The sequence below is a fragment of the Ceratina calcarata genome, unplaced genomic scaffold (genome assembly GCF_001652005.2).
Source record: "Ceratina calcarata isolate Rehan_Ccalc_2016 unplaced genomic scaffold, ASM165200v1 scaffold44, whole genome shotgun sequence".
NCBI classification, from domain to species: Eukaryota; Metazoa; Arthropoda; class Insecta; order Hymenoptera; family Apidae; genus Ceratina; species Ceratina calcarata.
The window spans coordinates 736852-749775 of record NW_017167821.1 but is presented as its reverse complement, the minus strand read 5'-3'; the positions used below and the strand labels follow the sequence as shown (position 1 = coordinate 749775).

At 42.4% G+C, this 12924-nt stretch overlaps 2 protein-coding genes across 5 annotated transcripts in view; both read right to left on the bottom strand.

Moving 5' to 3' along the window:
• Nucleotides 1–11161, bottom strand: part of LOC108627132 (roundabout homolog 2) — a 24684-nt gene extending 13523 nt beyond the window's left edge. Inside the window, exons 1-3 of one of the 3 annotated variants that reach the window (XM_026815296.1) lie at nucleotides 11119–11161; nucleotides 8888–10855; nucleotides 4249–4557 (exon numbers count right to left, since the gene is read on the bottom strand). In XM_026815296.1, the coding sequence (XP_026671097.1) occupies nucleotides 4249–4557; nucleotides 8888–8948 (370 nt within the window). In that variant the 5' untranslated portion in view covers nucleotides 8949–10855; nucleotides 11119–11161. Of the gene's footprint in view, nucleotides 1–4248; nucleotides 4558–8887; nucleotides 10931–11118 lie in introns of those variants that run through there. The other 2 variants (XM_026815295.1, XM_018028212.2) reach the window with 2 other exon arrangements.
• Nucleotides 10937–12875, bottom strand: LOC108627110 (uncharacterized). Of its 2 annotated transcripts, none has more exons than XM_026815326.1 (3): nucleotides 12249–12875; nucleotides 11269–12168; nucleotides 10937–11165 (listed from the first exon to the last, which is right to left on the bottom strand). In XM_026815326.1, exons 2-3 carry the CDS (start codon nucleotides 11463–11465, stop codon nucleotides 10997–10999), a joined length of 366 nt encoding a protein of 121 aa, XP_026671127.1. In that variant the 5' UTR covers nucleotides 11466–12168; nucleotides 12249–12875; the 3' UTR covers nucleotides 10937–10996. The 2 variants fall into 2 exon arrangements, with proteins under 2 accessions (XP_026671127.1, XP_017883653.1); XM_018028164.2 differs by having other exon boundaries at nucleotides 12265–12875.
• Nucleotides 12876–12924: the final 49 nt, after the last annotated feature.

The following is a 12924-nucleotide window of genomic DNA, read 5'->3' as shown; positions in this document are numbered from 1 at the left end:
TTAGCAATGTTCTTTCGACGTCTGATTTCTTTTTAAAAAATGCGTTTCTAAAGTGCATAAACTTTTGGGACTGACTGTATAGCCAATACATCCTTAATCTATAATTCGTGCAGAGATTTTCAAAATCATTGTAGCGAAGTAAGAATTGTCGGTGCAGTCAGCAATGGAGAGTTTCGACGCGCCAGTGTCTGGTCCGGTATGCCCACGGATTCGATATAAATAGACGCGAGTGCAGCGTACGTTCGTTCGTTCGTTCGTTCCTTCGTTCGCTCATGCCCTCCTGAGGCTATTCGATAGATAGACAATCGATTCAACCAACTATGTAAACGTGTAAGTATGTAGAATATAGTCATGCTTATTACATATATATATATATATATGTATATAACTTCTTGTCACGAAGATAGTTTCTTACGGTTATAATATAATTTTTATTTCTGCGCTCGCCTGTGGAACATAGGCAATAAAAACGACGAAACTCACAACATAAATAATACTAACAATAGTAATAGTGTGACCACTAGCGTTGCTTATTAATAAATTGACAGTTATACGAAATGATTTGTGAACTCTGCGTTCGAAACTCCCGACATAGCGGCAACGAATTGTATGCACTGTAAAGCGAACGATCGAGTAGCTATCTTTGGAGAAGGATGTCACGCTTTTTCGGTATTGTGTAACAATAAGCTTCCTCTAATTGTGAGCCCGAAGTGTGAACTCGATGAGCGATGTACGTATATAGTATAATACAGTTCGGTAATTCAGTTTCACGAATCTCTCGCTTCGCGAGTGATTTCGAAGAAAGGTACGGGAATAGTAAATCGCTTATTTCGAGGCAGCCAATCCCGTAAAAATAGAAAGAATAAGCGACTTCCGTACGCATTTGTTCGGATAACGGCATGAGACTACTCGATTACCGATTACTCGATTAAATAAAGTATAGTGTCCGTAGGTGTGGCGTTTGTATGTAAGTACTCGTGCGCGCATACTCTATTGTATATATCGTGCAGGTACATCGGCCTTTGAACGGAAACGCGATTCCTTCCTATACGTATCGAATTAGTTGCATAGCTAGCTATTTACGTACAGCACTACGGAATGGCATAAAGTACATATTAATGAACGTAGTACTTTTGTAAGAACTTACGTACGCGTACGTGTACAGATTTCTCGAACGCTCACGATCGACTCGGCCTATTTAGCCTCGATACGAGATAAAGCTATTTAAAGCATAATAGTTAAGCGAGTAAAATTAAAATCGATATCGAATCGCGCGTAAACGCCAACCGAACGGGAACACCGAACGCGAACCTGAACAGAAGAGCTTTACGCACGAGCGCGAACGCGAATCGCGGATGTAGCTGTAGCTGTTCGATATCTATCGCCGGTCATAGATTTCGTCTCGCGATCAACGCTTATATGCAGCATCACCGCAACCATCGGGATCGTGCCTCGCAAACTTATACCTAAATACATGTATGTATTTAGGTACATACTGTAGCTGTCCACGCCGGAAATACCTACTACACACCATTGGGATTGTGAATGGTGCCGTTGTTTCGCAGCGTTCACAGCCGAGCCGCACCGCGTCGGTTACTCGTCGTAATATGTAAACGATAAAACAATTTTTAACCACGTACGTAGGAGACGTTCTTAACGAGGAATTTAATACGATGGTAGGTAAAAGTAAGTAGTTTTATTCTCCTGTTTTAACTAAAAGTCTGCAATAAATGATCGCCATTCTCTGCTTTTACTTTCCGTTCCTGTTCCATTCGTCATTTTCATCTGACGATAAATATGCATATGTACGTACATGCATATGCATATCCGTTTTGACAAAATACGTACGGGCATGAACTACTGCACACGGGTGGTTACATGCAGCTACGTACATAAGTACATACATTTGAAGAAGGAGAATACTTAATTATTGTATCTTCTCATGCTTTACGCATTGTTTGTAACCTTCCGAACAAAAATGCGTGTGGGAACGAGAAAGGTTGACGTTCGACATCTCATATAATTATACAATTCTATGTACATTCAGAGAACATATCGAGCACGATTCAAATTGTATCAAGTTCGTTCTTTACGAACAAACTTTCGTCGAGAAAAATCCGAAATTATTGACACGTGCGAACTCATCGCTAATGGCAGATTGACTTTTACATTTTACAGAAACTGAACGAACAGGCGAAAACGTTTAAGCGTCTCGTACCAGAAAATCCGTCGATACTTAGGGTGAGAGAGCGAGGTACAGATAAATAGATAAAGAGAGAAAGAGAGGAGGAGAGACGGAAGGGAGAGTTGTTCTCCGTTGGGATTAAAGGCTATGGCCATAGCTACACAACACTCTTCCCCTACTAGTTCACCTTATCCCCCTGTTTCGCTGTATCGTTCTCTTTCTACGCGTATCTCGCTCTTTTTTCTCGTCTAACCCTCCAGTTCTCATTTTCTTCGGCTCTTTTCCCCTAAAAGCCAGGCGAAGTAACCCTGGCACGGCACAGAGCGGGTGCTGCTATACTATACCGTGCCGTCCGGCTGGCTAATCGATACGCGCTGGATGGAGCGACGCCGAATGGGATCCCCGGACACCGGAGGGTTCGAACCAAACCATGGATAGGTGTTATTTTTACCGAACCAAATATACGACAAACGAGAATGTTGAAAAAAAGCTAGCTACGTGTGCGACTGACTCGATTCGATTAGCCAAATAAATATGTACACACACACAATGCACGTAGGCGCATACGAATTAACTTCGTCTTTTAAAACTCGTTGTTGGTAACCGATGTAATTATTACCAGGTGCGCTGTGCACTGTACGCGTTCGTACATCGATGATACACACGCAGGAACGTGTGTACGTCGTTCAAAGATCTTTTAATCGACCGCAATGGAGATGAAGAGAGCTTGAAGAGTACTTACATACGCCGTTGCATCTTTTCTTTCTCATGCGTACATACATACGTAGCATATACATACGCATATACTTATGTGCACATATATTTGGGCGTTACTTTCTTTTGTTCCAGCTTTTCGTCGCGTCTTGTTTCGATCGTTTTTTGCGATCTCTTCTCCACTCAACTATTTCTCCTTTTCTAATTCTTAACCGGAGTTTATTTCGGTGCGAGTTGGTTCAACGGTTAACTATGTATACGTATACATGTGCCATGTGCGTACGTATACGTACTCGGAGCTCGCAGTTGTAGCACAAAGCCTTATTCATAGCCGTCGGCCATAACTGCTGTTTGCGCCTACCGCCGTGCCAGTGCTATTGCCATCCTTACCCTCATCCTCTTCTCATCGAATATCACGATGCCAAGTAGACACGAAGATTGCGATCGCAAGAAAATTGCAACGAGATTTTAATTCCGATCGATCTCTTTCTCCTTAGTTCATCTCAACTTCATCGCTGAAGCGTTCATGGTACATACTTAATCTTTTACGTAGATCTGCTCGAGAAACGCATAAACGATGCGAGAGTTCGAAATTTTACTAATTATGTTCAAATCGGAAAGGGCGCGAGATGACTTCCAAAACGTTCATCTTTTCATCGTAAAATCGTGTTCACGTAAGCTCGTATGGCTGATGTACTTGCAACCTACGCTATGTACACGAATCCTTTATGTTACTTTTCATAGTTTTTATCGTTTTACGTGTATGGACTCTGTATGTACGAGTATCCGTATTACGGCAGCTTGGACATACCCCGCGCACGATGAGAAAAAGTATGCTGCGTCACATCTCACATCGCGACCAACACATCGCAGCTCCTAGTATTGACGTGTACTTACGTTGCCCCGTTCTCGTTCTCGTTCGGTTGTCCATACATACATGTACGCGCTCCCTCCCTATCCCTATCCCTATAGAGATACGTACAGCTTCGTATCGATTTCTATTCTCCTTCTCTTTTCTCGTTTCACGGATACATACACGCGTCCGCAGCTCGCATCCTTTCCACATGTATGCGTACACGATCGAATATGCATATTCTCCCATTCTCACACTATCCTCTTGAAAAAGTTTCATTTTTGTTTTCCTTTCTTGTAACGCGTAACTATTTGCGCTACTTATTTTTCCGAAAGACCTTCATTTCATATTCAACTTTCGACAAAACGTTTAAAAACGAATTAGACATACTAATCGTTATTTCATTATACGCGAACGAGGACGGACAAAAACATGAATGGATCCGAAATCACTTCAGTTATTAGTTAAATAGATACTTAGAAGTCGACGGGCTTACCTGCTACGGTCAGGGTTGCGTTTCGACTTGGAACGGAGCCTGCTTCGTTTTTCGCGACGCACCAATAAACTCCTCCATCCTGCTCTTTCTTTCCATGCATTACTCTCAGGAAAAAGAGGGAACCGGTGGGAAGAAGAACGCGATGAGATTTCGCGTCACCCGGTGACGTTTGAACCAGTTCGCCGTCTTTGTACCATTCGATCACGGGCTGAGGTTTGCCTTCCGCCTTGCAATTCAACGTTACCGGCTCGTTCTTGGCCACGATTATGTCCGAAGGATGTTCCGTTATGCGCGGTGATCTCAATTGCCCTGGAAAATAAGAATTTCGATTAAGAGTCAATTATAAAATATTATGATACCGAATTCGATTTTTCACAAAATTCGATTAACTCTATCCGCTTCAACAAACTACTCTATTTTACGTATTTCATTTTTACCGTGCTCTATAAACGTCTATCATGGCGCAAACACGTTCGTGCAGATGCACAAATGTATACATACGTACGTGTACGAGTATGTACCAATCGCTAAGCCGCGCACACACAGACACTACCTTTTGTCCTCTCGCATCAGTATTCGGAAACAATAGACATTGTGGCTAAATTAAAACCGCCTCCGGTGTTTTCATATTTCGCTAGCGAACAGAATGGTGAGCGCGCGTGCACACCGAGCAACTTGCACGGCTTCTTGCCGTGCGTTCTTCGGTTCTATCCTATAGGCCCCAGGCCAGCAGTCTGCTGTTTCATTTCAGTCGGATCTCTAACCTTCTCCGAATCAACCTATCTTGGTCCAACACACACACACACACACAACACACCTGCCTTATCAAACTAACCCGCCCCAAACCTCTCTCGTCCTCATCTCCCTCCCTCGCCCTTTTACTCTTTTATTACTATCTTTTCTCTCCTCCTTATCCAGCCGTTTTTATCATTCATTCATTTTCTTTACATCGTCGAGATAGTTTAAAAATATTTAATCCATCGTTGTAAAAGCGATGAAACGACCAAGCACAAAAGAAAAATTGCGGAGAAACCCAGGGGACAGTTTGTCGCGGTCGGCCCGATAAATGTCAAAGTATGTCAACGGTTTCGAAAAATAGATCTTAAATACGTGTACGCATACCTTTCTGGAGTCTAAGACTAAACGTTCATTCGTTCGTCATACGAACCTTAAAAACTTCGTTCCTCTAACAATAAAACCAGACAATCACGAATATACTAACGAAAAGAAGAATGGAAATATTACATCGGCTGACCCGTTGCTACGCTATTAGATTATGTCGGATAATGTCGGATAATGTTGAATAATATTGGATTTGGACGATCGGAATTGTAAATTAATTCGTACCATCTGATTCGGTAGCGATGAGAGAGCAAATACAATAGGTCGCAGGTATAGAATCGTAACAACGAAACAGAAATTAGAAGACCGAAAAGGAATGAAAAGGATGGAAGCAGAAGGTATTCGAACGCAGGATAAAGCGTTAGCTTATGGCCCTGCTACGGACTGCATCGTGAGTATTGATTCGCCACTGTTGCTCTTCACGACTGTCGTCCTCACGAAACCGAAAGCTTTGCGAAATCTTCTTCTTTTCATCTCCACTTCTTTCTTTTCATTTTCCTGTTTCCTGTATCGCGTACATACCTATATACAGTCGTTCGAAAAGAAAGAACGAGAAAAGAGAGGAAACGTTCTTCGACGCGAAACGTTTTTAGAAATAAGCTTTCAGTTTAAACTAAAGTAATTAAAAAAACATGGCACAATTCGGAATGCAAAAACCGTGAGTCCTGAACATACAATAGTACTCGTATACAGGTTTAAGCAGAGTATGCACTCGCGTATACGTATGCTGTAGTAGACGTAGATGGTAGATCATGGTCGATGGAATCGGAGAGAAGCTGAAAGGGATAAAAGAAGAACAGAAGGTACCTCGAAAAGTACTAGAGTGCATTTGGCGAGTATCCAGCGGTAGGGTACATAAGTACGTATACGTACATCCATACCTAATACATACTTAAGTATACCGCACGCTGCGGCTGCAAACGGTCGCGACGCGAGTCTCGTCGTAAGAAAATCATTCTATTTTCGAACCATTACCGTAGTCCTTGCATTACTATTTTTATTTCTTTGTCTTTCGTATCTTTATACAATTATTCTAAATCACGATAAGACGTTCGCATCGTGAAATCGATACATTTACCGTATCTCTTGAAGATGATAAATGAAATGTGTGGGTTTGCGTGTAAAACTTGCGAGAGAGAAAGGCGAGGAAATGAAAGGAGGGGATCGAAAGAAGGAAACAGAGAAACAGTTTCATTATTTTCGATCCCTGCTAAGAAGGATATTCTTGTAAGGAAGGAGAGTGGGAGACGACGGAAGGGGAGCATAACCATCGAATTCCTTAAGATGCGAGGGGAACCTAAGACGCGGGGTACTTTCTAAGAGGGTTCCACCCTACTCTGCTCCAATTCTTCCTCGACGAACTTCTCCAAATTTTTCTTAACGAAACCCGCCGATTTCTTACATTTTTCCGTAAATGCAAAACGACGATTGATTTCTATTCTTCTCTACTTTTTTCTATTCGCCTACAACAATTTTACGTACAACTTTGCTGAGGAGACGAAATAGCAGTGAAGATGTACCATGTAACGAAGATGTTTCCAAGTATGCACGTAGCTTTTATGAATCGATAACGAAACACGTATATCTGCAGTCTGCATTATCCGCTAGATACCCTCGGACGCTTTGGCAACCGTAGCGTACAGTACTTTTCGTTTTATTATCTTACGTTAGTATTCGCATATCACAGCACTTGCACATATACATACAAGATCAATGCGTACTAGGTCCATATCTACTTGTACGTGTGTCTGTACTTACATTACTTTCACTCTCGTTTCTCTAATCGAGAAACTAGCGTAGGTACATACATAGATAGGTATATGGTGTATTAAAAGCGTGTTATAGATTGTATACGTACGTATGTAGTATGCGTATAAAGAACGTACCGTCGCGTCGCCGCGCCTCGCATAATTACATAGGTATGTGCTTACTAATGTATCTTTACATAGTCGCTGCACTACTAGTGTAACGATCGTTACTAAAACTTAATGCGTTTACGCTTATTACGAGTTTGTTCATCATTTTGCGTTAGAAATTGATTTCCTTGATGAAACAAAGATACGTGGCACAGCAAATTGCGGATTATCCAATGTTGTAACTATTCATACGTACATCATTCGTCAGATAACTGAGTACTACAAACATTTCAGAAGCGAAATCGCAAGTAGGTTGATACACAGTACTTACACCCCCTCTGAACGTTCATTTACAGAAAAAGTATTATTGAAAGCAAACGGTCCCGAGACATGTCATTTAATGCAAAATTGATAGGTAAGAATCGAAATTATTGGTATGAAATCGCTATTATAGTCGTACGCGGTCTAACTGTTAGACACCGACCGAGCATAACTTCGTTGAATGTCTCGTCTCGTATATATTATATATGTACATTCTGCACCCGGCTATCTTCTCGTTTCATCACTTTCCAGATAAAAATAGATCAAGCAATGTCTATAACTCGAACCATATCCTTTTAACGGCAAGTCACAACTGGCGCTAAATACGTGTTGCCCCAATTGTTCGCGACCCTTAACTTTACGAGAACGAATTTCGGTACCAAATCGAATACATTAGTTCTCATACGAAACAGGAGAGATTTCATAAGTATTGTGCAGTAATATGGTAAGTAAAAGAGAATGGTGAAGATCAAGCATTACAATGCTTATTTCCTCTGAAACTATCGCAGACGTCGACTTGAAATGTTAACGCGATAAGCGAATCGGAAGAAACAACTTCCGAGATTCCTGTCCACAATCCATACGCGATAGAACATAGAACGAAGTAGGAAGATACTCCTTCATATTTCTTAACCCGGTTTTATGGAAGTTCTAAATCAGAGTTTTATTTATCGTCTTGCGACTACGACTGAACAGCTTTGGCTTACTTCGAATATCGGATATCCGTCGAAATCAACCGGTTAGCTAATATAAGATTTTTCCATGTAATACGTAGCACATATATACATGTGTACATCACGTGTATTACTTCGATACGTTACCCGATTTTTATTCGAGACTTGCGTCGTTAATCGTTAACGTTGTATTACAAAGAAATCGATTCGCGCGATTCGAACAACAGATTTATCGTCCAAGTGTTACGACTTGCGCTAGTCTTTTTGCTCCCTCTATTTCATTATCGCATGTACGCGTTTATCTGAAAACAAGACGAATCATGAAATAAGAATAAATGATATGCTTGCTCGAACTCGTTCCGAATAAACTTCGGACATGCATATCGCTGCGCCCCGTCCTGCACCGAATAAAGAGGCGAATCATGTAGACTATGATTTTCATTTCAATCGAAACGTAGCGATTTACCCTCTGACCTAACGTCTATCTGGTACGTATCTATGTACGTACTTTACTACCTTGCATTACTATGTATACAACACAACTACAAGTACACAGCAGTCAAACGAAGAAACCCGATTTCTCGTAATAATACATATTACGTTTTACCAGAAATCCCGATTCGTTATATGTATGTATGTACATATGTAAATACATTGTTAACTTACCGTGTACCATAAGGGCGAAGATTGTTATCGCGAACAAGTTCCTTAGCCACTCGTTGCGCATTTTTCTTCTCGATGGCCAAAGATTTCGAATCGGTCGGGGTGGGATCGTAAATCGCGAACGAGGCCCTTTCGCGGTGATCGCGTAGCTCGATCTCAGCGCATGTCGATCAGCGGAAACGAGCGAAATCGAATACAACGGGCGGACGAATGGAATAAAAGTTTTGCAGGAAACGCGCGTTGCCCTTCGACGAAGTTGAATCGTAAACGCAAACGGTGAACGCGGTCACCCGCGAATGCGAGGGCGAGTGGATCCTCCGGCCGAGTTTCGAATCGGAACACTCGCACCCGCACGGAGAGTAGCAGCTTTCGAAGCGAGAGCGAGAGGCGTATCTTTTGCCGTGACACTCGCGCCAGCGCCTCATTTCCATGTCGTTACATGTTACCACAAGTACGTACGTACGTACGAACGGACGTACAAATACGTAAAACCCACGCACTCACGTTATTCCAATATCGACATCCACGCACACGCGTTATTACCGGTAACGACCGTGTACTTTTCGCACCACGCACTTATGTACCTACGTACACGGGTTTATTCGATTATCCTCGAATTCGAATTATGAATCCAGCGCACGTGAAAACATCGAAGCGGCAAAACTCGTCGTCGATCGATCACCGCACTACCAGTCTCACACCACTACGTACACACCTATGCGTCTAGCTTCATTTTTCTTATCGAACAAAGCCGACGGCGATCGCTTTCATACGATGAACTTCTGACATCGGCGACGTACACACACACGTAGACATGCGGGCGTGCGTACAGCTGCGCGTATATCCAGCGACAATATCGAATGCACACGCGTATGTTCGCGAACACGAATTACGCGTAACATGTAAAAACACAGACAGTGAGTAAGAGAAAACGAAGGGGACGAGAGAGAAACGCAGTGGTACACTGGATATCATTGGATTTCACTGGGTCTACCGAACGTCACGTTCCGTTCCATATACGTGTACACGCGCGTACCTGGTACACTTTCGTTCTTTTTTCCGTTTTGACAAATGGGGTGAGAGGTAGGAAGAGGGTGAAAGAGGAAACCAGGCAACTATTCTAATTCCTTGATCGATCCAGGCTGCGCGTCCTCATTCTCATTGCCACTGATCGAATCGACCATAACTCTAAGCACTAAACTCGCGACGATGCGGCGGCGTCGTCGTTTCGTATTAGGTATCCATTTGTTTCGGCTGCTGCGTGTGTATTAGGGGTTCCTAACGTCTAAAAATTGCCGATTGTACGATTTCGTATCTTCGACCAGCGTTGTTTCTTTGAAAATCGATCGGTGCTTCGCGACCAACCGTCGAGCTGGTACGGGTACGCGTCGTTCCTCGGCGGCTCTTCCTACACCGATCACCTTCTCCTCTTTTCATCGTAGTCGCCTCCATTTTCCATAAAAGCACCGCAGGATTTCGAAATCGCCTCGAGCATCGAAAGACGAGACATCGAAGCGACTACCTACGACCGACACGACAATGTAAAAAGAAAATCAATTGTAGAAAACAACTCCCGACCGAAAACACTTAATCCAGTTTCCGTGACGATCGAATCACAACTGAGGGGATTGTGGGGACTGGGGGTGCAGCAACGGCAGGCAGCAGCAGAGCAGCAACAGCAGCAGCAGCTCCTTCTGGAGCACGATGCCGCTTCGGCTGCATTCGAGTATTCTCGTTCGTTCTCGCTTCTCTCGATCAGCTCTAGTAGTAGACTCTGGTGATGGCTAGACTCTCCAACTCCATCTCGACTCATCGGCATGAACGTCGCGACTTGACCGCCGTGCTATGCCGATTCCATTTCGCGCTCAGGACTTCAGCGTTCAATTAAGAGCCGACGTTTCGCCGTTTATGATGATTTAATGCCGTCATTGTCATTCGTTCGATGTCAGTCGTTTTGTTCCGGTTGGCTCGCTAAACGTTTGATCCTTGTCAAAACTTGCAGCGGAAATGGATACATAAATTCTGAGTATCGTGATTATTTCGAAAACTATGTATATCGAATCGAATATATTTTTACTACATGAAATATGTACGATAAACGTGTCTCAAAATTTAAGGACAACAATTTGTCAGCATTTGAAATCCATCGCCGAGTGAAAACGGTTCTTCGGTTTGCAACAAGTATTGTAAAAGATCGACGAGTATTTGATGACGCGGTCTGTTGAAAAAATCACCTATCGTTTCGTGCAGGTCCATCGAAGGTTGCTTATGCAGCACGTACCTGTACGCACATATAAGGAATAACTTCGTTTTAATCTCGTACATACATTCGTGTGTATGTGTTTTACTTAGTATACGACGTATATAAATATGTATGTGCATACCTAAGTAAAATTGAGATGAACCCTTTGATTTCTGGATGCGCTCCAAGATAAAGTTCATTTTCGTTTCTCTCGATGCCTTTTCTCGAATTTAAACGTCGTATTTGACGCTTATTCAGCGCTCCGATATCGTAATTCAACGTACCGTAAGCTGGGTCCGTTGGATGAAAGGCACGAACATTTTTCGGACGTTGATCCATATAAATTGGACGAGGTATAGGCGGTGTACGATAAGGAAAGTGAGAAAAAAATGCCGATTTATGCGAATAAATTGCGTCGCATTTTCATATTGTCTCCCCTTTTTTGTTAAGTTGTCGGTCGACCAAGTTACATCGTCATATGTTATTTATTGTATACGTATAATTTGTACATAAATGCAAACATTGCAAACTGTTGCAAACTCAACAGATACGTCCGCGAAGGAGTAAATTTTTCTTCGTTGAAAAAATTGCACACACGAAATTAAGAAATAACATAAGTAGAGGAAAGCTTATAGAGCGTTGGTAATCTCTTATATTACACCAATTTCCGCTTTAACGAAGGTACCAATCTCACGGTTATTATTTACGTAGCGACACTTCCGATGTTCACTCATCTGGCGAACACACTTCTCTTTTACTACACTACGTAACGTAGATACAAAGTGATTCCGATACAAAAATCAACGACGCGACTAAAAAATTCAGAGAAATTAAATGTTACGTTATACGGTAAGTAAAATTTCGCGAACAATTAGCACGCTATGCGATGTCACTTTTGACACGTGTATCCATACTTTAACTGATCGACGAAGTACTTATACTTACGTTGCAATGTCAGCAACCACTAACCGGTACGGAGGCACGGATAGCGTGCTGTGCTGCTCTTTCATAGTATAATATGAGCTCTCCATGTACCGTGCACCTGCATCGAAAGAGAAAATCCCCGTTCCTTCGTTACGTATATAAATAAATAAATAAATAAATAAATAAATAAATAAATACATGGACTTTAACGCACAGGCATCAGATTCGCTGCTCTGACGTACCGGTGCTCTCAGGCGCACCTTCGGCGACGCGCTATCACAGTGGACAGGCTCGATGCCGACAGAAATCGAATGAAACGAAGAAACATGTATAAACACATTTGCACACGCAACTTACCCGCTGACCTACGCGGATAAGCAAGTACATGGTTGCGCAGTAGGTATCTAAGTACTTATTAAATCGGATCGTCATAGATGCGATGAAGTTACACGAATTGAAAGTTCGGTGTCACGCGACTCCTTCGACTACTCCTAGAATTACATCTGACCCAGATGAAGGTAAGCGAAACCCACCCCTTGTAATACAGAACGCGATCCATCTCGACGCTCAACACTGCGCGGTTTCGATTTGAACGTTTCGTAAGTAGACCAATGTCGTAATCATAACAATTATTAGTTCATGTCACTCTTGAGTCTCGGTTGATCCATGATCTTGGTAGCAACTCATAATTGCAATGTATGCATTACGTTTATGTTCGTATAGCTACTGCCTACTTTATACGTGTATGTACAAATATACATATCGCGTTTCTTCGACTATTCGATCTTGGCATAATCAGGACAACGCACAGGCGGATTGTTCCAGGTCCTAGTACAATAGAACTCGTATGCAAAAAGCAAAAAACTAATCGAAA